A 22,267-nucleotide genomic window follows, 5' to 3' on the forward strand; every position below is an offset into this window, starting at 1 on the left:
TAACCACCACTACCACACACTGCGGCCTTATCCATTTTCACTAAACAGACGGGGTATCACAAGTACCACAACCCCGCCCGTGAGCTTTATAGTTGCAGCATGTAGTAAACATTCAACTCATATAATTCTCGCGAGTGACAGGAAATCACTCGATTTCTACCGAATCATTAGCCTAGCCAACTAGCGAACTACACATACTAGTATTCAAACAAAGGTACCTAGGATCATGCAACTAAAGTTCGAAGCGACTCCTTTAAACTTAAATGCGCAAGTAGATAGAAATAATAATAAGTTGCATAAATTTAAAATATATAGGACATGCTCCGGAGCTTGCCTGGGATTAACACTAGGTCAGTGTTAGTTAGAGGATAGTCGCTCGGCGAGCATCTTCCTTCGGTCGTGCATATCGGGATCCATCCGTCCATCTTCTAGATGTGTCCACCATTCACCGTCTTCTGGCTCGGCTCCAACGTCACATCCTTCACATGCTTCATCTATCATACCTAAATGAAATGCAACAATGCATATGTATGAATGCAAAGTTTCGAGTTGTTTAGCGATTTAGGTGTTATTATTTTTCCTTCACGATAAAGTTGTAGTCCAACATAATGTGAGATTGGATGTGAAACTTTTACTTAACATTTCCTGGGCAATCATTTATAGAGTAGTAATTTAACACAATTTAGTTCATAAGAGGAACGGGGTGGTTTTCCAAAATCTTGCCAAGTCATACAAAACCACACCACAAGATTAAATTGTACAGGCCAAAACATGCAAGTACTAGTACTGAAAATCTAACTGAGTGTTGTTTATCCTAGGATGAACTTACTGTAAATTTTTCAGATTTTAGTTTGCAAGTTACAGAGTATAGAAAATAAGTCAAACGAAATCTATATTAATCAAGATTTATTTATACAAATAGTTAAACTCAGTTTCTGGGTCTTAAACTTTTCCAACATGAAAATATACTCAAAACTATTCACTGGTTAAAATATAATAATTTTTTAAGAATAGAAACTATTTATGATAGTTTAGTGAATTTAAACCTAGATAAATTATTTGAGCATTTTAAATAGCAGTAGAGTGCCTACAAATTTTACCACAGAATATATTCATTAGGTTGATCCAACTGTAGAAGTTTCAAACTCAGTATAAAAGCATAACATGGTGAAAAATTAAAACTACCACACTCATTCAGAAAACAAGATTTAATTAAAAATATAGCTAAACATGAGAAATGACCATGAAATTTTTACACTAACACTAGAATAACATGTAAATAATACCATAAAAATTTCATAACATGTCATGGCTCCAAACATCAGTTATTAAAAAGATAGGAACAACTAGCATTTATGCGCAATTAAACATAAATCTATTTTTGCAGCAAAACTTTATAACTAAACCTTGTCATGTTATGGTTCCATTATGTAGATATTTTCTTAAGGATTCCAAAAAGTATTTATTTGCTATTTTATGATTTTTCTACGATTTTTAATTGAATTTACAATTTCACTGCAAAAATATAAAAAAACAAAACTAGATATTGCGTATGGGTCCCTGGGTTTGCAAAAAAAACCCCTAGAATCTTTTATTTCCTTTCAACCATACCCTTGGCCGGATTCAAAACAAGGGAGGCATGGCGCGGGTCGGTTCCTGCCGGAATCCGGCAAGGATGCTTGGCGGCGGCGAGGGGCCCGGGGTGGGGGAGGTAGAGGAGGTCGGGAGCTACCTCGGGGTGGCTTCGGTTGAGCGCAGGATGGCCGGAGGCTGCGGGTCGGCGACGCAGGGGTGGCGGCGGCGGCGGCGGAGGCGGCGTTCCGGTGGCGGTCCGGGGGCGGTAGCAGGTCGATGAGCTTCACTGCGGCGAGGGAAAGGTGTTGGCGTGCTTGGTTTGGGTACTGGGGGCGTGGAAGAGGGGGCTCCACGGGCACCAGCTGCCGGCGGCAGTGCCTCTGGCGCAGGGAGAAGTGGTGGTCCGGCCTGGGAGTTTCACGGGGCGAGGGAGATGCTAGCTGGGTGCCGGGTTGTGGCAGAGGAGGGGCAAGGAAGGGGTTTCGCGGCGAGCTCGAGGGGAGGCGGCGCTAATGGCGGCGGCGGCGGCACTCCTGAGCAGGGGAACGGGCTGAGGCTTGGCTCTTGCGCGAGGAGGGGAGAAGCGAATTCGGAGTTCGCTTCGACGGAGGAAGTCGGCTTAAGCGGTGGCGTTGGGGAAGGGCCACATGGCCAGGCGACACGGAGGCACGGCGATGGCCATCCTCGGCGTCGTCACGGCGAGCAGAGGACGGTGGGGCGCGTGTCGCGCTCGAGGGGCGCCAAGGAGAACCGGTCTTGCGAAAACCAGGGGCGCATAGCGGTTTGAGTCGGGGGCGTGGCGAGGGCGCGGCGCGTGGCCGACGCCGGCGGCTATCGCCGACACGGCGAGAAACAGAGAGGGAGGAGAGAGGGAGATGGAGGTGATGGCAGATTTGTAAATAACTCAAAGTTCCAAAGTTCAGTTTCTAAATTCAGTTTTTCTCCTTGCTCCCGAGGTAAAACGAAAAACTTTTGAATACGAAAGTTGTTCAAAACTTCAAATACTACGACTTTTGTTTTAGGCACAAATTCATTTGAACAATGGTTTGAAATATAAAATTTGAAACTTGAATGCATTTGAAAAGGTCCTATACACTTCGAAATTCAAATTTTTCTCCTATTTTTGTGTGGCAACTTGTAAAACTTTGAACATAAAGTTGTTCCACATTTAAAACTCTACAACTTTGGTTTTAGGCAAAAATTCTTTTGAGCAATGTTTTAGAAATTATTTTCAGGGAATTTTTGTAGTAAATCAAGAGAAATAGTTTAAATCTTTAAAAACCATGATTCAAATGACTCGTCATTTCATGTACAAAATTTCACTTTCGCACTTTGACTTCAAATAGACTTTGGTTTATCGTGATGTTAGTGACATGCCAACTCAATTTGATATGCACAAAGACACACATACACATAGACATTCATGCATGCACATGCATTCATTATGATGCTTCTTGGTTAATGATGCATGATAACAGATTTAATTTCTCATGCTTAACATTTTAAAAACCTGGGTTGTCACACTAACTCCATGGCACGAGCGGCCCCCGGTTCCATGGCGGATGGCACCTCCCTGGCGGACGGACGCGCGACCTCGTCACTGACTTGGGCGGCGGCGGCGGCGGCATCGCTGCCCTAGGGCGGCGGCGCTGTGGGGGCTTCGGATGGGGCCGGCGCTGAGCAGAACCGGCGGCCTCGACGCTGCCCTAGGCCGGCGGCGCTGTGGGGGCTTCGGATGGGGCCGGTGCTGAGCAGAACCGGCGGCCTCGTCGCTGCCCTAGGCCGGCGGCGCTACTGGAGATGGCCACCGACGGGGCTGTTGCAGGGCGGTCGGGCATCGATGGGGGCCGTCGGGGGCAACGCATCTGGGCGGTGACGAACGGAACGGAGGGGGCTGACGGAGCGTGACGGAATCGCCTGGAGGGGGGCCTGTGCAAATCGACATACTAGGGTGGGGGGAGAGGCGGGCGCCTAATTGCAAAATGTTCCCACCTATGCCCATAGCCCTTGGATGAGGATCCTGTAGTGTTGATTGGAGTTTCCAAAGTTTGCACAAGAGACTTGGTTTCCATAGAATACGGTGCCTTACATATTGGTAGTAGCGAATACTAGTAATCAAATCTTGATATTTCCACTCAATTGTTTCATTTCTTTTCTATGTAGAACCAGCAGCACTTCTTTTAGTTCCTGAGCAACCAGGCTACCCCCGGACCAAATAATCATGCTTGGCAAAAAATTTCCTGCTGAATAGTGAATACTTTTCACAAAATAACTGAGAATTGAACTAGAGTATTTGGAACTCTTCCAAGAATTGCACAGAAGTCCCCTAAGGCTATTGGTTCGCTGGTTCACTGGTCCAACGTACCTAAAGATCCGGTTGAACTGCTGGTTCGATAGTTTCGAACTGAAGAATTGAACCGCTCGTAAAATTTTCAAACTGGTGCAATATCATAACATATATTAGATAATTAGCAACATAGAGTTGACCACATGTACAAATAAACTGTTAAACAACACAATTATATAAACAAATTCCAACTAATCTAACCACAAGTCCACAAAAGATACTCAGAAATTATCATTTTGTGTGGTCGTGGTTGTTAACTCAAATAATATGATGACCAACATATAATAATCTATACCTATTACTAAAGCGAGTAATGTTTCCACCTAAATTTTTGGTTTGAACGTCTTGTGTCATTGACATGTGGGGTTTTTTCATCCCATATGCGAGTTGGACTAGCCTTTCGTCAATCGGAATCATAATTGGAATCTGGACAAATCAATCAGAATCATACTCGGAACTTGGATAAATCAATCGGAATCCAAATAGGATCACAGACAATCATTGTCTCGTATGATCACAACATGGCCTGCACATGGAGAACGGGAACAAAGTTGGTGATATTATTTTATTAGTAATATTATGTAGATTTATTATATTAACCGTAGCAACGCACGGGCACTATGCTAGTATAATAAAATAATAATATTTCATAATGTATCATATCAAGTATGTCTTAATTTTTATAAATTTCATAAGTTTTGGTACTCTAGAGTTGTTTTAGGGACATACAAAAAATAAATGTGCATGAAAATAATAATATATATAGCATTTATGAATTAAAAAACTTTTTAAATATTTACTATTATTAAACAACCTCATATGCTAAAATAAAGTTCGCCATTGGAAAGAACTCGTCGAAATAATCAAAGTTGACATATTATTAGTCTAATTTGGAGCCCATATGAAGTTCATATGAAAAACTATCCGGTTCAATTGAAATAGGCCAGCTCACCGGTTTCATAAAAAACTGGCAGGTCCAATCAGTTTTTACCTGTCTGATTACATAGACGGTCTGTAAAGCGAATCGAACCGCTATAGTCTCTGGTTCAATCTTTTACCGATCGGACCGCCGGTCTGATCCAATCCTCATAAGTCATAACCATGCGCTCATGTTCCGGCAGTGTAAGCTTCGCCGTAGATGGCAGGGACGGAGAGCGGAGACCACACCAGTCCAGGATCACATCAAAACTAAGGCAACAAGTACTCCTGCTAATGGGACGGGGTTTGACGGATTTTTTGGGTGGGTTTTAATACGGGTACTATTGGATGGGTGGAAACGGGTGACACTATAAAACGGGTTGGGGCGGGTTGGGTTGACGACACAGACGGGTTGGGATGAGTTGGGCGCTATGGTAGTAGATCGGTGCGTAAGTCGCATATCATCTTTTGTCGTGACTTCGGGTTGGGGCGGGTTGGGGCATTGGGCCGACGGGGTGGGTCGGGGCGGGTGGTAGTTAAAGCTCTTGAAATATGGGTAGGGGCGGATTTGGGGCGGGTTCAACCCCATTAGCAGGCGTAGCAACAAGTAAGAAATTCGAATGGTGCCGCCAAAACAATTCATTTTATTTGGCATACAAGTTCATTTTTATGTTTTTACAGCTCGTCGTCAGCCTACACAAAATTCAAGCACGCGTGCAATAACGCAAATAATGCTATGATCTCAACCCACACAAAGAACAGAAAATGTTACAGCACGTCGAGTGCAATATATATATGCGTTGCCTCCGTTGGTAGATGTATATATATAAATATATACATACACACGTAATCCGGCGCGCCACACGCTACTGCTGCGCGTGCGACGCCGGGGGATGCCCCATGCAGGCGCAGAACGCCGACGAGATCTTCCGCCGCCGCCTCATGTGCCGCTAGTGGCGCTCGCCGTCCGGCCCGACGACGACGGTGGCCGGCGAATCGGATGCCGCCGCTGGGCTCTCCACAATGACGGCAGCTGGCGACGACGAGGCGCCCGCAGCCGCGCCCCCGAACCCGACGGCGCCGCCGCCGTGGCGCATCATCGAGCGGGACACTATGCGGGGCGAGGGGTCCCCGGATACAAGGCTGGCGTCGGGGTGTGATGAGGATATCCTCCACTATTACCCGCTGACAAAGACGCAACAAAAATGAGCCAAAAAGTGGCCCAGTTGTAGTCGGGCGGCGACCGTGTGAGCTGCATAATCCCACCTTGCTTAGTTTGGGAGGAGAAAGCCACCTTAAAAGGGAGAGCCACTCTTCCCCTATTGGACTAGTCTTTTGGGGCGATTGGGCCTTTTCCTGAGTGGGCGCGCCGGAGTGCGGTGTTAAGATTGACGAGGCACAACAAGAGGCCCTAGTGGCATTGTAGGCCGAATCCGTGCGTCGTAATTTCGGATGCCGGTGCTAAGATTGCGGGATTCGGGAAATCCGGATCGGTGTGTCGGACTTTCCAATCCCATCTGGACCGAACTCATCATTTGGTATAGAGCTGGTCCCTTATTAAAGTTATTAAAGGTGTGGGAATGATGGTGGTGGTGGTGCGGCAGACGGGAGATCTCGACGGAGGACGTAATTGCTCAAGTGCTCTCAACGGCGGCGAGCTCGACCAGGCCGGCGGCGTCGATTTGCGAGGACTCTCTCGATCGGCCTCCTCTTCTTCTTCTTCTCTTGTATATATCGCGCCGGCCAGACCGCCGCGGCGGTGGCGATGAGTTGAAAACGAAGGGCGGGTGAGTTGGGCCGGGAAGGAGTTGAACGACAAGCTAGCGCTAGCGTCTCCAAGGAGGCAAGGATTCACTCCAACGCCCATCCACATGGGTTTCGATTCGAATGATTTTCTATTTTCCTTCGCGTTTTCTTTGGCACGATCTGCGCCTTCTTTATCCTTGGACATTGGGTTCGTGCCGTTTCTCAAGAGGGCAAATGTGCAATGCTCTCTGCCATAAATATTTGGCATTTTCAAAGCTTTTGTGCAAGTAATTAAAAAGATGCAGATTGCGTTTCGGATGTTTGGTTGATTGATGTATTTTTCAAGATATTTGGGAGCTTGGTTCGACTCATTTTGAGTTTTCTAGCCTCGTTTCCTAATTATAATTCGTTAAACTTTTCTATCTAAATTTGATCACTCGTTTTATTCAAAAATTTAAGTTATTTTAAATATTTTTAAAAAAATAAAGCAAGTCCTAACAAAAGAAAGAAATAATATTTTGCATAAATTTTTTGAATAAGATAAGTAGTCAAATTTAAAATCAAAAAATTCAGATGAATTATAATTTGAAACGAATGGAGTATTTACTATCATTCTCAGCGAACGGTGGAATTAGCACACGCATAAGAAGATACGACAAACAATCTCGACCAAGGCATCGACGGATATATAGTCGGAGCATGTGAAGGGGTGAGGATGACAGACAACCTAGAGCACCAGGGGGCAGGAGCTCGGCGCCACTGGAGCACTGCGTCGTGCTCGTGCACGCGGTGCAGCCTAAGCTCCTCGGCCGCGCTGCTGCAGGTGCTCGACGAGCTCGTCGATGTACCTCCCCTGCCTCGCCGTGTCCCAGAGAACCTCCCGCAGCTCCCCGGCGTTGCGCGCGAGCACCTTCCCTTCCTCCCCCACCATCACCCGCCGCACCGTCGCCGCGACGTCCTCGGCGGCGAACGCGCGGCCGTTCCACGGCACCTCCAGGCCGACGCGCCGCGCCGCCATCTGCCGCGCCGTGATGCCCTGGTCGGCGAACAGCGGCAGCATCACCAGCGGGTGCCCGAACAGGAAGCTCTCCACGAGCGAGCTCCACCCGGCGTGCGTCAGGAAGGCGCCCACGGCGGCGTGCGCGAGCACCCGCACCTGCGGCACCCAGCCGACGCGCACCACCCCGCGCCCGGCGGCGCGCGCGCGGGCCTCGAACCCGTCCGGGAGCTCCGGCCGCGCCTCCCCGAGCGGCCTCCGGAGTGCCCAGAGGAAGCGCACGCCGGCGAGCTCCAGCCCGAGCGCGAGCGCGCGGACGTGCTCCGGCGCCAGCGGTGCCTCGCTCCCGAACGCCACGTAGAGCACGGACCTCCCCGGCTGGGCGTCCAGCCAGCGCATGAGGCCCGCGGTCTCCTCGTCGTCGACGTGGTCGTCGTCCCCGGCATCCGAGGAAGCGCGGGTGGCAGCGTCGTGCGGCGCGAGGAGGCCGGATGGGAGGACGGGCTTGCCGAAGATGTCGCCGAGGAGGTCGCAGAGCGGGCCGTCGACCTCGCGGCTGCAGCGGCACACGAGGAGCGGGCAGCGCTCCGTCGTCTCCCAGACACGGGCGGCGTCGGAGACGCCCGAGGCATTGGGCCGAAACGCCCAGGCGATCCACTCGGCCTCGTGGCCGCGGTACGCGAGATGGGAGAACGAGGAAGGTATCCACGGCGGTGGGACGGTGAAGTCCGCCGCCGCGGACCTCGGGTGCGCGTCGTTGAGCACCTTGGGGCCAAAGAACGCGAGGCTGCCCGCGGGGATGATGAAGAACGCCGCGCACGGCACCCCGTGCTCGTCGGCGATGGGCGGGAGCCAGTGGTGCGCGAAGTCGAGGACGATCCAGTCCGGCTTCCTGCCGTGCCCTTCTCCGGACTCCCCGCCGGCGCAGGCCCCGGCGAGGAAGGCGGCGAAGGGCGCGGCGAGGCCGTCGAAGGCGACCTTGAGGAGCTCGACCTTCTCCGGCGACACGTCGGCCGTCGACTCGGCGCCGTCCGGGAGGCCCTCAACGCGCGGCAGGGGTAGTGGCGTGAGGAGGATGCGTGGCCTGACCTCCGGGACGACGGGCCTCAGCCTGGCGAGGTTCCTCGGGGCGGAGACGAAGGTGATGATGTGCCCGCGCTTGGCGAGCTGCTCCGAGAGCTCGAGGAAGGGGATCATGTGGCCGAAGGCGAGCCATGGGAACACCACCACGTGCAAGGGAGAAGCTTCGTCTTTCTTAGATTCTGCCATGGATGGTAGTCTTCTTCTTGGAGCTCGAACTCGATCGATGTAATTGTGAACAAGGTACACACGGATCTCGGTCTCGACGGGATGCAAGAACTAACAACTCGAGGATCTTACTTATAGTGGCAGATTGGCAGTGAGGCCACTGACATTATTGTACAAACAAATGCCCGCGCAAGTAAATCCGTGTATCACGTGAGTCATATTTTATTACAAGGGGCTTTTCAGACTCAGAATTGAAGATTTTTGCTGTTCTAATAAACTGTTCTAATTTGGACCAAATTTAAAGAAAAATGTGATAATATTTTGAATATCAAATGAGAATAATTAAGGCTGTTATAAAATATATTTTCGTAGTTTACTTATTGGATATGTTAGTTGTTGATACTTTTCTCTATAAATTTGGTTAAACTTATACTACTTCAACTTATAACTTAGGACAATACAAATGGCGGCGCAAGCAAATCTGTGTATCACGTGAATGATATTATATCAGGTGGCTTCTCAAACCCAGGATTTACTATAGCATTGAAGATTTGTAAGGATGGTCGTGAACTTCCAGTTTCATTACTTATGCTGCCTGTGAATATCAGAGTATATCTTATTGGCTCTATATTAGTTGGTGATTAACTTGTCGCCATTAGCTTTGACTATTTGAGAAGCAGAGTGCTTAACTATGATACCACGACAATGGGCTTTTTTTTATTTGATCATATATTTACTGAGAACCCAATGGCAATGCTAAGATTCAATAGTTTGCAATTGTCAAATTGTTTTTCTAATTTTCTAGTAGCTAAAAATCGATTTATCATCCGAAGGCTGCAGTTCTGTCTTTTTTTCTTCTTTTGTTTCTGGTATGGGCTGTGGGCAGAACATTACTTCCTTTTAGTCTGTATGATAGTTTCAGCCCATTTATGCGCCAGAGTTGGCCCGCTTCAATTTTGTTTTTTTTCTTTCCTTTTATAATTTGGTGTGCTATGGAGTCTTTAGGGATTTCTAATTTTCTTGTCCGGTTTTCTCTAAAAAAATTCCTTGTCCGGTTTCATATCCTTGTGTCCTCATCTGCATTATTTAACTTTTTTATTTATAACTAGTAAAATGTGCGTGCGCACGTAATATATTTTTGAACACGTATTCTATGTTCTAAATTGTCTCTATAAATTGCATTTGGATCACATACACTGTAGAATGAAAAAAATAGAATTATTACATTGCGGCGTCGAGGGAAAACTTGTGACTGTGGTAGTAAGTGCTCAATTTGCCGAGCTCCCCGCTTGAAGGGGCCATCGTTCTGATCGTCCATCATGAACTTGATGCTAGACACAAACTTGAGCCAAACAGGAAAACATTGAGAAGAACAGACATTGATTCAATATTCTAAATCAAAAAATGTCGAATTATAGGACCAAGAAAGTATCCAAAAGAAAGAATCATCATGCTCCAACCAATTTTAATTAGTTGGAGCTAGTGAGCACTCAGCCGCCCAATCAGCAACCAGATTATTCAACCAATGAATTTTCTTGTCTTGTTGAGCTATATACTCGTACTACTAACTACACATCCTTGCTTCATCTCTAGATGTTGATTCCATTGATTTACTACTAATCGCCGATGGATCGGAGGCCAAAAAATAAGAAGCAATCTGCGCGTTTACAAACTTTTCATCCCGAAAAAAAAAGATGGAGAAATCTGAGAGCAATTGAAGAGGAAAAAAGAAATCAAAACCCAAGCTTTGGATGGCCTCGTCGACTCGTCATTGGTCAAAGCGCGTCCAACTCCAAATGGCGTCGCGCACCCGCAACATGTCTCGGCCCTTGAGCCGGCCCGGCGCCCTGCACCACCAAAGCCCGAGAAATTTGTAAAAATGAGACCGCAAACATTGCTATTTGCAGTTTTGCCATTGGCCCCATATTTCACTGGGAGTGGCAAATTCACGAGTGGTCAGTGTTTGCAGTCCTAATATTGCAATTTTTCCCCAACGGCCGCGCCTGCCGCCGCGCGGCGGCACCCTCCACCCGCCGGCGACTGCCTTGCTATCGTCGTCCCTCTTCATCTCGAACAGCATCACTGGCTCCAGGTCCATCACGGCGAAGCAGCTTGGTCACACGGGGACCTCGACGGGCGCCGACGCCTGTCCCGGCCAGACGCGCAGCTCATGCTGTCTGCACCCTGTGTCGCGGCATCCGTCCGCCAACGCCCGTTGTCGCCGTGCCATCCTACCCTCCGCCTCCACCGGCCGGCAGGCCGCGGGGCAGGGCTCCCCAGCTCAGCGGCCGAGTACCAGACGTCAAGTGCCGGGATCGAGGTGGGCGCTATCGATCCCCTACTGCCGCCATCGCATCTAGTAGATCTGCTTCAGTGCAGGAGATGCGAGCGAGGGAGGCTGGGCGGCGGATGGATTACTGGATTAGTGGATCTCTGGTAGAGAAGGGAAGGGAGCAAGCACACGACATGTGATTGGTACGCGCGGCATCAAGCGGTGGCAGGTGGTGGCGCGCCGCCGCTATCGGGCGGCGGCGGCGGGCGAGCGGGAGGAGGGGAGGAGGCGGTGGCGCGGGGCGAGCGGGAAGAGGGGAGGTGGCGTGCGCGCGGCGAGCGGGAGGAGGGGAGGGGAGGTGGCGTGCGCATGGCGAGCGAGGAAGGGCGCGTGGCGAGCGAGGAAGCGGTGGCGCGCACGGCGAGCGACGAGGCGGTGGCACGCGGGGCGATCAGGCGGCAGCGGTGGCGTGCGCGCGGCGAGGGAGAAGTCAAGCGCTCGGAGCAGAGGGAAGTAGAAGCGCGCATTGACCGGCTGAACGGGTACGCGGGCGGGTAAGAAAATCATCTGGTGAGAAAAAAATGTCTTTTTGGCAGAAACTTCCTAACATGCGATTTTTACGGGTCTCCACCTCCTCCCACCTTCCTCGATCCTGACAGATGGGTCCGCGTGAGGGGTAAGGTGGACCCAGTATGGGTGAGAAAGATTTTCAATTTTTTCGATCTTTATAGTATAAATATTATTATTTCAATTCTAAATTGATGTTCTCATTTAATTTATTTTTTATATTTAAAATGCACTAGGTAGAGTTTTCTTAATTTGTTTGTAGCTCACTTTCACAAAGTACATCTATTCCAAAAATCAGCATGATTTTTAGGTAGACAAAGCGATACAGTTTGTGAAGAAATTTTGTCTAAGTTTTCTTTTATTTCACACTCCTACTAAATAGTTATTATTTCAAAAAGTTGATGTGCATAAAATTTTAGTGAAAGTTCGGTTGAATTCGTTTATTAGTTCTACATGCTCATTGCTGTTTATTTCACAAATCGAATCATTTTTTAGATTGGAAGATGTACATTTTGTCTAAAAAAGTTCAGAAATTGCTTTTTAGAAGGTTGCGTGAATTTTCTAGTTGCACAAACAACATGCATTGTGTGTAGTTTATCCATTGGTTGGTAAAATTCAAGTGAGAGCACTGAAAAAAATAACCAAATCTTATATAGAAGCACTTCAACATATAGCCCGCACGATATCAGCTGCAATGGATTAGCGTTAGCATGAGCATTCGATGACAAGTTTATTCAGCTAGCTGATTGTCACCGTTGAGGTGCCAACCCCAGCCGCGGTGTTCCCAGGTCAATAACCGGGTGACAATAAGGTAATTAATGAAGTTGATTAGACCAACTGAATAATTCGGAGGAGTAAATGGAGCATAAATTTTAAGTCTGGATTATGGACAAAGTGGATAGGTGAGAATATTAAAATATACCTTTTCAAGTATACTGTAATAAAAAAATTATTGTTAAAGTGAGTGCTTTGAAAATGAGTACAATATAATCTTTTTGTGATCAGAAGTGGCCATTTAGAAGGCAAGAATATTTAGAAATTATTTAGTTTGAGTCAAACTTTGTGACCGATGTACCTCCAGCAACACATCTAATCTTGCTCCATCAAGATTAGGTGCTAAATAAGGCTCAAAGCACATAATTTTAACTGTAGACATACAATAGTACATCAAACACCAATTAAAAGTTGACGGATGGCTCAAAAGCCTTATGCCCTTATTATGAGATATACAATTTTTTATCAGATTAATTATATCCTAATTGATCCTACATTCTATACCATATAAATTATAAACCATCCTGCAATTGTTCAACTTCAAGTTCCATCTCCTATGTATTTTCATAATTATCCAAAATATATGTGATAGTTTTGTTAAAAAGAATAATAGAAAAATTCTAAATTACTCCCCTCAACTATAGTTAAAGTTCGGATAACTCACTAAACTATCGTTTGGTTCATTTTACCCTCCAAACTATGCTTTTTAATTCAAATTACCCCCGTTTTAAGTTGCAATTTTACAAGATGTATACGCCATAACACATGTTAGAGAAAATACATCATATTTTTTTGTCATTATTTTGATAGATTAGGGTATTCAAATCTTTTGTCATTATTTTGATAGATTAGGGTATTCAATAAGAAATTAACCATTGAAGTTCAAAATTGTATGAAAAATAACAAAGAAAAATTTATTACAATTTTTTAATATGCACTCCTACCTTGAAAAACTTGAAATCAAAATTTAACTTGTGTATGGAGAAAAAAGGACAAATTATATTATAGAGTAAAATGAACTAAATAGCATAGTTTAGGAGTAAATTAAACTAAATTATACTGTAGGAAGCTGTTCAACTTTGGAAAAAAATTGAATTTTGTTTTCAAAATAAATAATTACGATGAACGCGTCGGGGTCCATGGTTGAATTGCATCCGAAGGAAGGAAACGCTCCTCATTTCCTCAACGACTGGCAGGCCTGGTACTGCCCCCGTCCTCTCTCTCGTTGCCAGATTCAGATCCATGCCGCCCGCCTCTCCACTCCTGTAAGCCCTCGCCGCCTCGCGCCTCCCCCTCCCCCTCCTCACTCCGCTGCCTCCAGCGAGGCCGCCGCCCGCGGGAACCCCTCGCGCCGCAGCCGCTCCCCCCGCCCCGGCGCCGCCGGCCCGGGCGCCCTCCCCCCCCGCCCGCGCGCGCCGCTCCGACAGCAGCCGCCGCCATGGCGCAGCCGCTCGTCGTGAAGAAGGACGACGACCTCGACGAGGAAGGTGCGCGCGTGCCCGGCGCCTCACGCCCTCCTCACCTCTCCCCCTCCCTTCGCTGCACCCGTGCGCGCCTCCGGTTGTGTGTGCCAGTGCGCGCGCGCGTGCTTGCTCAGATCTGCGCTCGCCGGGCCCTGGATCTGGCGCGATCCAGCCCGGACCGATCGCCGCGCCCTTCACCATTGCGGCTGCCTGGCTGACTGCTTGCTTGGTTGCTGCTGCAGAGTACTACTCGCCGTTCCTCGGCATCGAGAAGGGCGCCGTGCTGCAGGAGGCTCGCGTCTTCCACGACCCGCAGCTCGACGCGCGGCGATGCTGCCAGGTGCCCACCTACCCAGTCGCGTTTGATCCCCCTCCCCGTGGGATCTCGCGATCCATCTCGCTGTGCTTCTGGGAATGTGGATTTGCCTGCAGCCGCAGGCTCGCGTGAATGCCGTGTGGTTTCTGATGCTTGCTGTCCCGTGTCTGTAGGTTATCACCAAGCTTCTATACCTGCTCAACCAGGGTGACACCTTTACCAAGGTACAGTGGCATGTGGCTTGCCTTCCCGTGATCACAATTTGGCTGGGTTTGTCGACTTGGATTGCTCGGCCTAGAAGTTTACATTGCTCATGTACATGGAAAACTAATCTGAAGCTATGTGTACTCCGCATATATATTTAAAGTTTCTGTGATGTTTTGACGTCGCTAGTCATCCGTAAAGAAGTTGGTACTTGCAAAATTAGGTTGGGCACCTTGTACCTTGAATGACATTGGGTGTGGGGTTAGTTGCTAGTTTGATGTGCAGAGTATACATTGAGTTGTGCATTTTCCGAACACCCAAAAGTACAAAGGGGATCTGAGAGTACATAAAATCACATGTGTGGAGGTAGTGCAACTTCTTTAGTACATTAGTGTGGCCATTGTGAGTCCAGGACGTGTGGATGTGGTCTAGGTACATGAGTGTGGGAAAATTTTGTAGGTGGAGGCCACAGAAGTCTTCTTTGCAACGACCAAGCTGTTCCAATCCAAGGATGCAGGGCTTAGGAGGATGGTATACCTCATGATCAAGGAACTGTCGCCTTCAGCTGATGAGGTTCGTGAATATCAGTTGCTACTTTGTGATACTACTATGCATCCTATGGAATGTGAGAGTGACTTCATTTGTGTTTTATTGAGCGTAGGTTATCATTGTCACCAGCTCTTTGATGAAGGACATGAATAGCAAAACTGATATGTACCGTGCAAACGCTATTCGAGTTCTTTGTCGTATTATCGACTCAACTCTTCTCACCCAAATTGAGAGGTATTTGAAGCAAGCCATTGTTGATAAGAATCCTGTTGTTGCCAGTGCGGCCCTTGTTAGTGGCATCTACTTGCTTCAGGTATGTTCCACAGTTATATTTGTGCTCTTATTGGATATCTTGTTCCCGGCAGCTTTAGATCCTTATGATGTTTTCTGCATGTTTTTATTATTGGCAGACAAGTCCGGAAGTTGTGAAAAGATGGAGCAATGAAGTTCAGGAGGCTGTGCAGTCAAGAGCTGCTCTTGTGCAGTTTCATGCCCTTGCTCTTCTGCACCAAGTGAGTTCAACATTTTGTGCTTTTCTTGAGTAGGATGGGCATCTCCATAATATCATCAAATAGTCAAATGAATCAGACAATCGGGAAAAGCTTAACTATACAACCCTGGTTTATTTGCTACTTTGTGGGCAATAACAAGGAGCATTATGTTATTCACAATGAAGTCAAGCCACAAATAAGTTATAACATCATCTACTTGACATTTCAGATTAGGCAAAATGACCGATTGGCTGTCAGTAAGCTTGTTACTAGTTTGACCAGGGGTTCAGTTCGCTCGCCTTTGGCCCAGTGCCTGCTTATTCGGTACACTAGCCAGGTATGACTTCTAATTCTGCAAGATTTATATAGATAGACGATAGATATCTGAAATATGTTCCATCCACAGGTGATTAGAGAGTCTGGAGTAAACCAAGGTGGAGATCGTCCTTTCTTTGATTTCCTTGAGTCCTGTCTCAGGAACAAAGCAGAGATGGTCATACTTGAGGCTGCAAGAGCAATAACTGAACTGAATGGTGTCACAAGCCGTGAGCTCACACCTGCAATAACTGTCCTGCAGTTATTCTTAAGTTCATCTAAACCTGTTCTCAGATTCGCAGCTGTTCGCACACTTAATAAGGTTAGTCTACTTATTTTGATATAACTATTCTACATATTATGGTCGTCTCATTTAAGTTGAACTTTTGATCGTGTAATAGCTGCCAATAAAGAATCTATGATTTCCAGATTTCTGGGTTTCCTTTTCATCTCAGAAATCCAATAATACTGCAATAGTCCAATTTTCTGTACTATATTAATATTTATCTTGGCTTAAAAGGACTTTGCATTTTCATGAATGGACTGCCTAGAAAGGTCTAAAGCTTGAATGTTTGAAGTTAATAATCTTGGAATTTGTTTACCATAACATTCAGTTTGTGCTTGCTTTAAATTCTCCCAGTAGCCATATAATATGGCTCTAAGTTAGGACTGTCAATCTATCAACTCCTTGTCCTTGATGGTTCAATCAAGTCAATGCTTTGTGCCTCAACATCTATTTCATTGAATTCTTGGTTCTATGATTGTTTATACATTGTGATCCATAACAGTTGTCCTTTGGGTAGGACAAAGACATCTTTGGAGATTTGGTTATTAGACTGAATTGGTGTCATTTTTTTGGTGCAAGATTCAGAAATTACAGAATGACATTCTTTTATGATGCCTCCATGGACATTTTTTTTTATAACAAGTTCTGAAACTGCATTTATTTCCTTCTATTACCATACAAAACAACAGATGATGAGAGTAGCAACATATGATAAGAGTGTAACATTCACTTATCTTTTCACTTTTTGTTTGTTTGGTAACCATATATATTTCCATAATTTAGTTAAAACTAGGATACCTTTTCCTGTGTGATTGATCTATCATGGAAAATTTATGTGGCATTAACTTGCTTATCGATAGTACGACTTTGGGTTCTTGTATTTTCCCCCCCTCATAATCATATTCTATATTTTTACTTAGTGCGTGTGTTAATAACTGCACAGGTTGCATCAACTCATCCTTTGGCTGTCACAAATTGTAACATAGACATGGAAAGCTTAATCTCTGATCAGAACAGAAGCATTGCAACCCTTGCGATTACAACACTGTTGAAGACTGGCAACGAGTCAAGTGTTGATCGTTTAATGAAACAGATGACCAACTTTATGTCAGACATAGCTGATGAATTCAAGATCGTTGTTGTCGAAGCAATAAGATCCCTATGCTTGAAATTCCCTCTGAAATATCGCTCACTGTATGTGTAGTAGTATGTTTTCTTGTACTATTCCTAAAACTACCATTTTCATCTGAGCAACTTTCATATATTTTGTCCAGCATGAACTTCTTGAGTAATATTCTACGAGAAGAGGGTGGATTCGAGTACAAGAAAGCCATAGTTGATTCAATCATCATACTCATTAGAGATATTCCTGATGCAAAAGAAAGTGGTTTATTTCACTTATGTGAATTCATAGAAGACTGTGAATTCACCTATTTATCCACCCAGGTAATCATCTATTAATCATTCTGTAGGCATGAAATCTGGAAAATAGCAGTAAGATATTGACTTAATTTTCTTGTCTAGATATGTACCTTCTGCTGTGTAGAGAGTTTTTTTGCTTCTTCATATATAATAGGCTAATCGATTTGAAAACTGCAACTGCTGAGCATACATTATATCTCTAATTATATATCTTCTGCTGTCTAGAGATGATTATTTTCTTTTTCTGTAGATATTGACCTAATTGAATTGAAAACTGTACTGGACGCATTTTGTATCTTGCCATATTTACACTGAGATTGATTTATGGACTTGCCAAATATTTGTTCATAAACTTATATTTCTATATATTCTCATTTTGTGCTTGTGGACAGTTGTTTCCCCTTTAAAGTGGGGTGTAGAAATGATGTACTAGCATACCCTGAGCTACAGGGTAGTTTTTTACATTATAATCAATTTGTGTTTCTTTTAAATCTTGTGACAGATACTTCACTTTTTGGGAAATGAAGGCCCAAAAACATCAGATCCCAGTAAATACATACGATATATATACAATAGGGTGATACTTGAAAATGCTACAGTTCGAGCTAGTGCAGTAAGTACATTGGCAAAGTTTGGCGCATTGGTTGACTCACTCAAGGTAGGTACATAGTTTTTCATGATCCACAATATGTTTTTGCTCCGTCAAAAATCTATTGCACTTACATTTTTTTTATCCAGCCTCGCATATTTGTTCTGCTGAGACGTTGCCTGTTTGATGGTGATGATGAGGTTAGTGCAAAATTTCACCCATGATGAAAAAACTTATATGCTGTTTTGTCAAATTCAGTGACCTTTTCCACTGTGCACCTTCCTCATTTGCTCATTGCAACTTCGTCTAAGGAAGTCTAAATTGTGAAACGGAAGTTATGCTTAGATAAATGGCCTTGTTAGATTCTTATTTCTTAGACTGGAATGTTTCCTTTGCTGACATTTGCTATGCTATTTTTATCTCTCTAGGTGCGTGACAGAGCAACCCTTTACCTCAAAATGTTAGGTGGGGAAGCTACAGTTGGTGAGACTGAGAAGGATGTGAACGAGTTTCTCTTTGGTTCACTTGATGTTCCACTAGTAAACTTGGAGACAAGCCTGCGGAATTATGTATGTCTAGGTCACTTAAATAGAAATATTTTGCTCCATCTTCCTGGCACCTTATGCTATGGTAACTTGTTGACAGGAACCTTCGGATGCACCATTTGATATTTCGTCTGTTCCAAAGGAGACAAAATCACAACCAATTGCTGAGAAAAAGTCTACAGGCAAGAAACCAACTGGTCCAGCATCTGCTGTCAGTGGCCCTGTTGCAACTGTTGATGCATCATATGAGAAGCTTCTTTCATCCATTCCTGAATTCGCTGATTTTGGAAAGCTATTTAAGGTTTGTATGGATTACTTTTGCTTATATGGAATGCAAGCATAAGCACTGGCTGAATCACAATTCATGCTTTGTAACTTTTTATTCTCTCCTCCAGTCATCAGCACCTGTAGAATTGACTGAAGCTGAGACTGAATATTCAGTTAATGTTGTGAAGCATATTTATGATGGGCATGTTGTGCTCCAATACAACTGTACCAATACAATTCCTGAACAGTTGCTTGAACAGGTTTGCCACTTCTTTCATATGTAATTGCATATCATGTGTTATGATTAAGTGCCTTTCTTAACTCCTCAATTTCGCAGGTGGTTGTTTTTGTTGATGCTTCAGAGGCTGATGAATTTTTAGAAGTTTCCTCGAAGCCTTTAGAATCATTACCTTATGATTCCCCTGGGCAGACCTTTGTGGCTTTTGAGAAGCCAGACGGTGTCATTGCCACTGGCAAGTTCTCCAATATACTGAAATTCATTGTTAAGGAGGTATGTGTCTTATACTCTTCTCAATATACTGGACAGACCTTTGTGGCTTTTGTTATGTTGTCTTTCATACCCTTCTCTAAGCATTTTGATTTGAGTTTTGGTGTTCTGATGACATTTTTGACACCTGACCTGCTTTAGGAAACAGCGCTTAAAAATCTAGCTCTTTGGTTTTGGGTTCATACCTGGTTTTTTCACTGGAATTACCTCAACCAGGTTATTCCTAGGAAAAGGCTGAACCAGATTCATCAAACCTGGTTACTTGCAGAACTAATCTGGTTCTCCAGCCAGGTCCCTAGCTAATTCTGCTAATAATCATCTCATACCGACTTTATAAGCTGTAATTTGATCAAACACAAGATTTTGGTGTTTTGTCCTATATACTTGAAGGTTAGTCTGTACGTAAATAATGTTTGAACTCAGAATACTTATGTTTTACTTGACTTTTGTTTTTTTTTCTCTTGCTACTCATGCAAGTGGATTTAGCTTCTGCCTAGCACAGAGTTTGCAATTAAACTGTTAATTTGGTACTTCCTTGGCAAATGCACTAAACTGGGCTATAGATTTGTAAAATACATGGGAAAACACTTGAATTAGTTCTAAATAAAATCATATGACATACATACACACTTGAATCTAGGCAGAAAAAGAAAAAAAAAATTAGATGCTATTCATTTCCAATTTCATGTGGGAAATAATATTGCTTATGGGCTGTGACTCATTTTGTTGTATTTCAGGTTGATCCATCCACAGGTGAAGCCGAGGATGATGGTGTTGAAGATGAGTACCAGCTTGAAGATCTTGAAATCGTTTCTGCTGATTATATGTTGAAGGTGGGAGTATCCAACTTCCGAAATGCCTGGGAAAACATGGATCCAGAGAGCGAGCGGGTCGATGAGTATGGACTTGGAGTAAGGGAGGGCTTGGCTGAGGCTGTAAGTGCTGTTATAGGCATCCTTGGCATGCAGCCTTGTGAGGTTAGTCTTTCTGTTATCACTCGTTTTGCCCTATGAGATGAATGCCATGGCCATATAATAATAAGCTGACTTGTAATATTTTTTTCCTAAATTATCAGATAGTTGTTTCTACCTTATGCACAGAGAAAAGTTATGGGATTTAGAGTTTCTTATTTTTAAATAATTATCATGACCTTCACCAACAGGCTTTACACCGTACAGTTTGGTGCAATCCTTGTCACTTGGTTCAACTTGAATTTTCCTCAAACATTTGACAACATTATAAGTTCCAATAATTTCTGACTGAATCGATACATAGCTAAAAAAACTGAAAGACATGCTCTCCCCTTGAGCTATTACCAGGATTTCCAGTTCCTTTCCTGCTGATTATCACTGTGATTTATACCCAATGCAGTATTTAGCATTGATTGGCACCTTAACCTGACAATACCATTTGCCTTTTGGTTTGTAGGGTACTGACGCTGTCCCAAGCAATTCAAGGTCACACACTTGTCTGCTCTCGGGCATATTTATTGGTAACGTAAAAGTCTTGGTGAGGCTGTCATTTGGAATCACTTCTTCGAAGGAGGTGGCCATGAAGCTAGCAGTCAGATCAGATGATCCAGAGATCAGTGACAAGATCCACGAGATTGTTGCTAATGGCTAAAACATGAGCATTAGAGTTTTTCTTTGACTCTTCTTGTTTCGGCTTTAATACTACCGAAAGCTCGAGGGAATTCAATTAATTCTAGTATATGTAAGCTTGGTTTCCTGTTGGATCCATCCGTTGCACCGACATTCTTCTCGGCAGTCCCTAGTATACGTCAAAAACACATTTTTTTGGTTGATTTGGATCTGTACAATTTTTTTATATATGGACTGAGATCTGAATAGTGTATGTAGTAATATTCAAAGCGAAGTTTTGCCTTCATGTGTTGCGGATTCTCTTTGTTTTACAATTGTTCCACGTCAGCTTGACGGCTCTTTAGATAGCTCGCTCGCATGCCTTACGCACGACCTGCTGGAACTGGAAGCACATCCATTTTTTGTTTTGAGCATGCTATTAACGGATTAGCAAATCGGATTGCAATGTTCCACCCCGAAGGTGATTTCTTGAAAAAACGTTATCATGGTGAAATGACAAGTAACCTAGAAGGTTGCTAATACCCTCCTAAAGGAAATATCAGTAGAATTATGCCCCCACCATGCACCTAGATTACAATACGCTACTACATCAGTCCGAAATGGCAATTCGTTTTAGTTTTTTGATACATATATTTTGCTATGCATCTAGAAGTACAATATCTACATATATAATAAAAACTACATGGCTAATAAAGCTAAAATGAATTATCAAATTGTAATTTGGAACAGAGGGAGCAGTTTGGATAAGAGGGGATGGAGAAGCGTTCAAACATCATTAAGACCATTACTAATATTTTCATAAATTAGACCAAAATAGATCTTGTAGGCTAATACGCATTTAGACCCTCCCCAACTCCTTGTAGCAGCTTACAATCATTTTGCAGTATAGTTTCAAGAAAAACTGAATCTTTTGAACTGCACTATTTGCAACTTGCACCAAAGGCTTCGAGCAGATACACATACAAGTGACATGGAGAACCATCGCTGCCAGAGGATGTTTGGATCCAAATGTTAATGTCCAAAAATACTTTAGTTTAACAGTAGAACAATTATTTTAGCAAAAATATGTGTGCTCATATGTGCTAAAATTTAGCACTCAACTTTAGTCCATTTAAAATTGGTCTGCGGAAGGTTTGATTAAGTACGAGATAGTGACCTTACGTTGGAAAATTAAAAGAACGGACTTGATGACCAAAAAATAAACCGCTCATGAAAGCTACAAATGCTGAAATCATACGAACACAGGACGAGTGCGACCAGACATGAT

General features: G+C 44.6%; 2 protein-coding genes across 2 annotated transcripts; one reads left to right on the forward strand and one right to left on the reverse strand.

Annotated features, from left to right (window-relative positions):
• Nucleotides 1-7,149: 7,149 nt before the first annotated feature.
• LOC120658704 (putative UDP-rhamnose:rhamnosyltransferase 1) lies at nt 7,150-8,931 on the reverse strand. The gene has a single exon (XM_039936938.1). The coding sequence runs from the start codon at nt 8,850-8,852 to the stop codon at nt 7,383-7,385; it is 1,470 nt and encodes a 489-aa protein (XP_039792872.1). The 5' UTR covers nt 8,853-8,931; the 3' UTR covers nt 7,150-7,382.
• Nucleotides 8,932-13,610: 4,679 nt separating this feature from the next.
• Nucleotides 13,611-21,286, forward strand: LOC120659649 (coatomer subunit gamma-2). Its single transcript, XM_039937852.1, has 18 exons — nt 13,611-13,931; nt 14,150-14,247; nt 14,397-14,447; nt 14,887-15,000; nt 15,089-15,289; nt 15,387-15,488; nt 15,697-15,804; nt 15,874-16,104; nt 17,012-17,262; nt 17,343-17,514; nt 17,993-18,148; nt 18,229-18,279; nt 18,508-18,648; nt 18,725-18,925; nt 19,020-19,151; nt 19,229-19,402; nt 20,137-20,376; nt 20,828-21,286. The coding sequence occupies exons 1-18, from the start codon at nt 13,883-13,885 to the stop codon at nt 21,020-21,022; spliced, it is 2,667 nt and encodes an 888-aa protein (XP_039793786.1). The 5' UTR covers nt 13,611-13,882; the 3' UTR covers nt 21,023-21,286.
• Nucleotides 21,287-22,267: the final 981 nt, after the last annotated feature.

Source organism: Panicum virgatum, chromosome 2N, assembly GCF_016808335.1.
Source record: "Panicum virgatum strain AP13 chromosome 2N, P.virgatum_v5, whole genome shotgun sequence".
NCBI lineage: Eukaryota > Viridiplantae > Streptophyta > Magnoliopsida > Poales > Poaceae > Panicum > Panicum virgatum.

Coding starts and splice junctions, on each gene's coding strand:
- LOC120659649 (XM_039937852.1), top strand. CDS start 13,883: ATGGCGCAGCCGCTCGTCGTGAAGAAGGACGACGACCTCGACGAGGAA. Junction 15,001..15,088: donor TGTCGCCTTCAGCTGATGAG/GTTCGTGAATAT, acceptor TATTGAGCGTAG/GTTATCATTGTCACCAGCTC. Junction 15,805..15,873: donor TTATTCGGTACACTAGCCAG/GTATGACTTCTA, acceptor TTCCATCCACAG/GTGATTAGAGAGTCTGGAGT.
- LOC120658704 (XM_039936938.1), bottom strand. CDS start 8,852: ATGGCAGAATCTAAGAAAGACGAAGCTTCTCCCTTGCACGTGGTGGTG.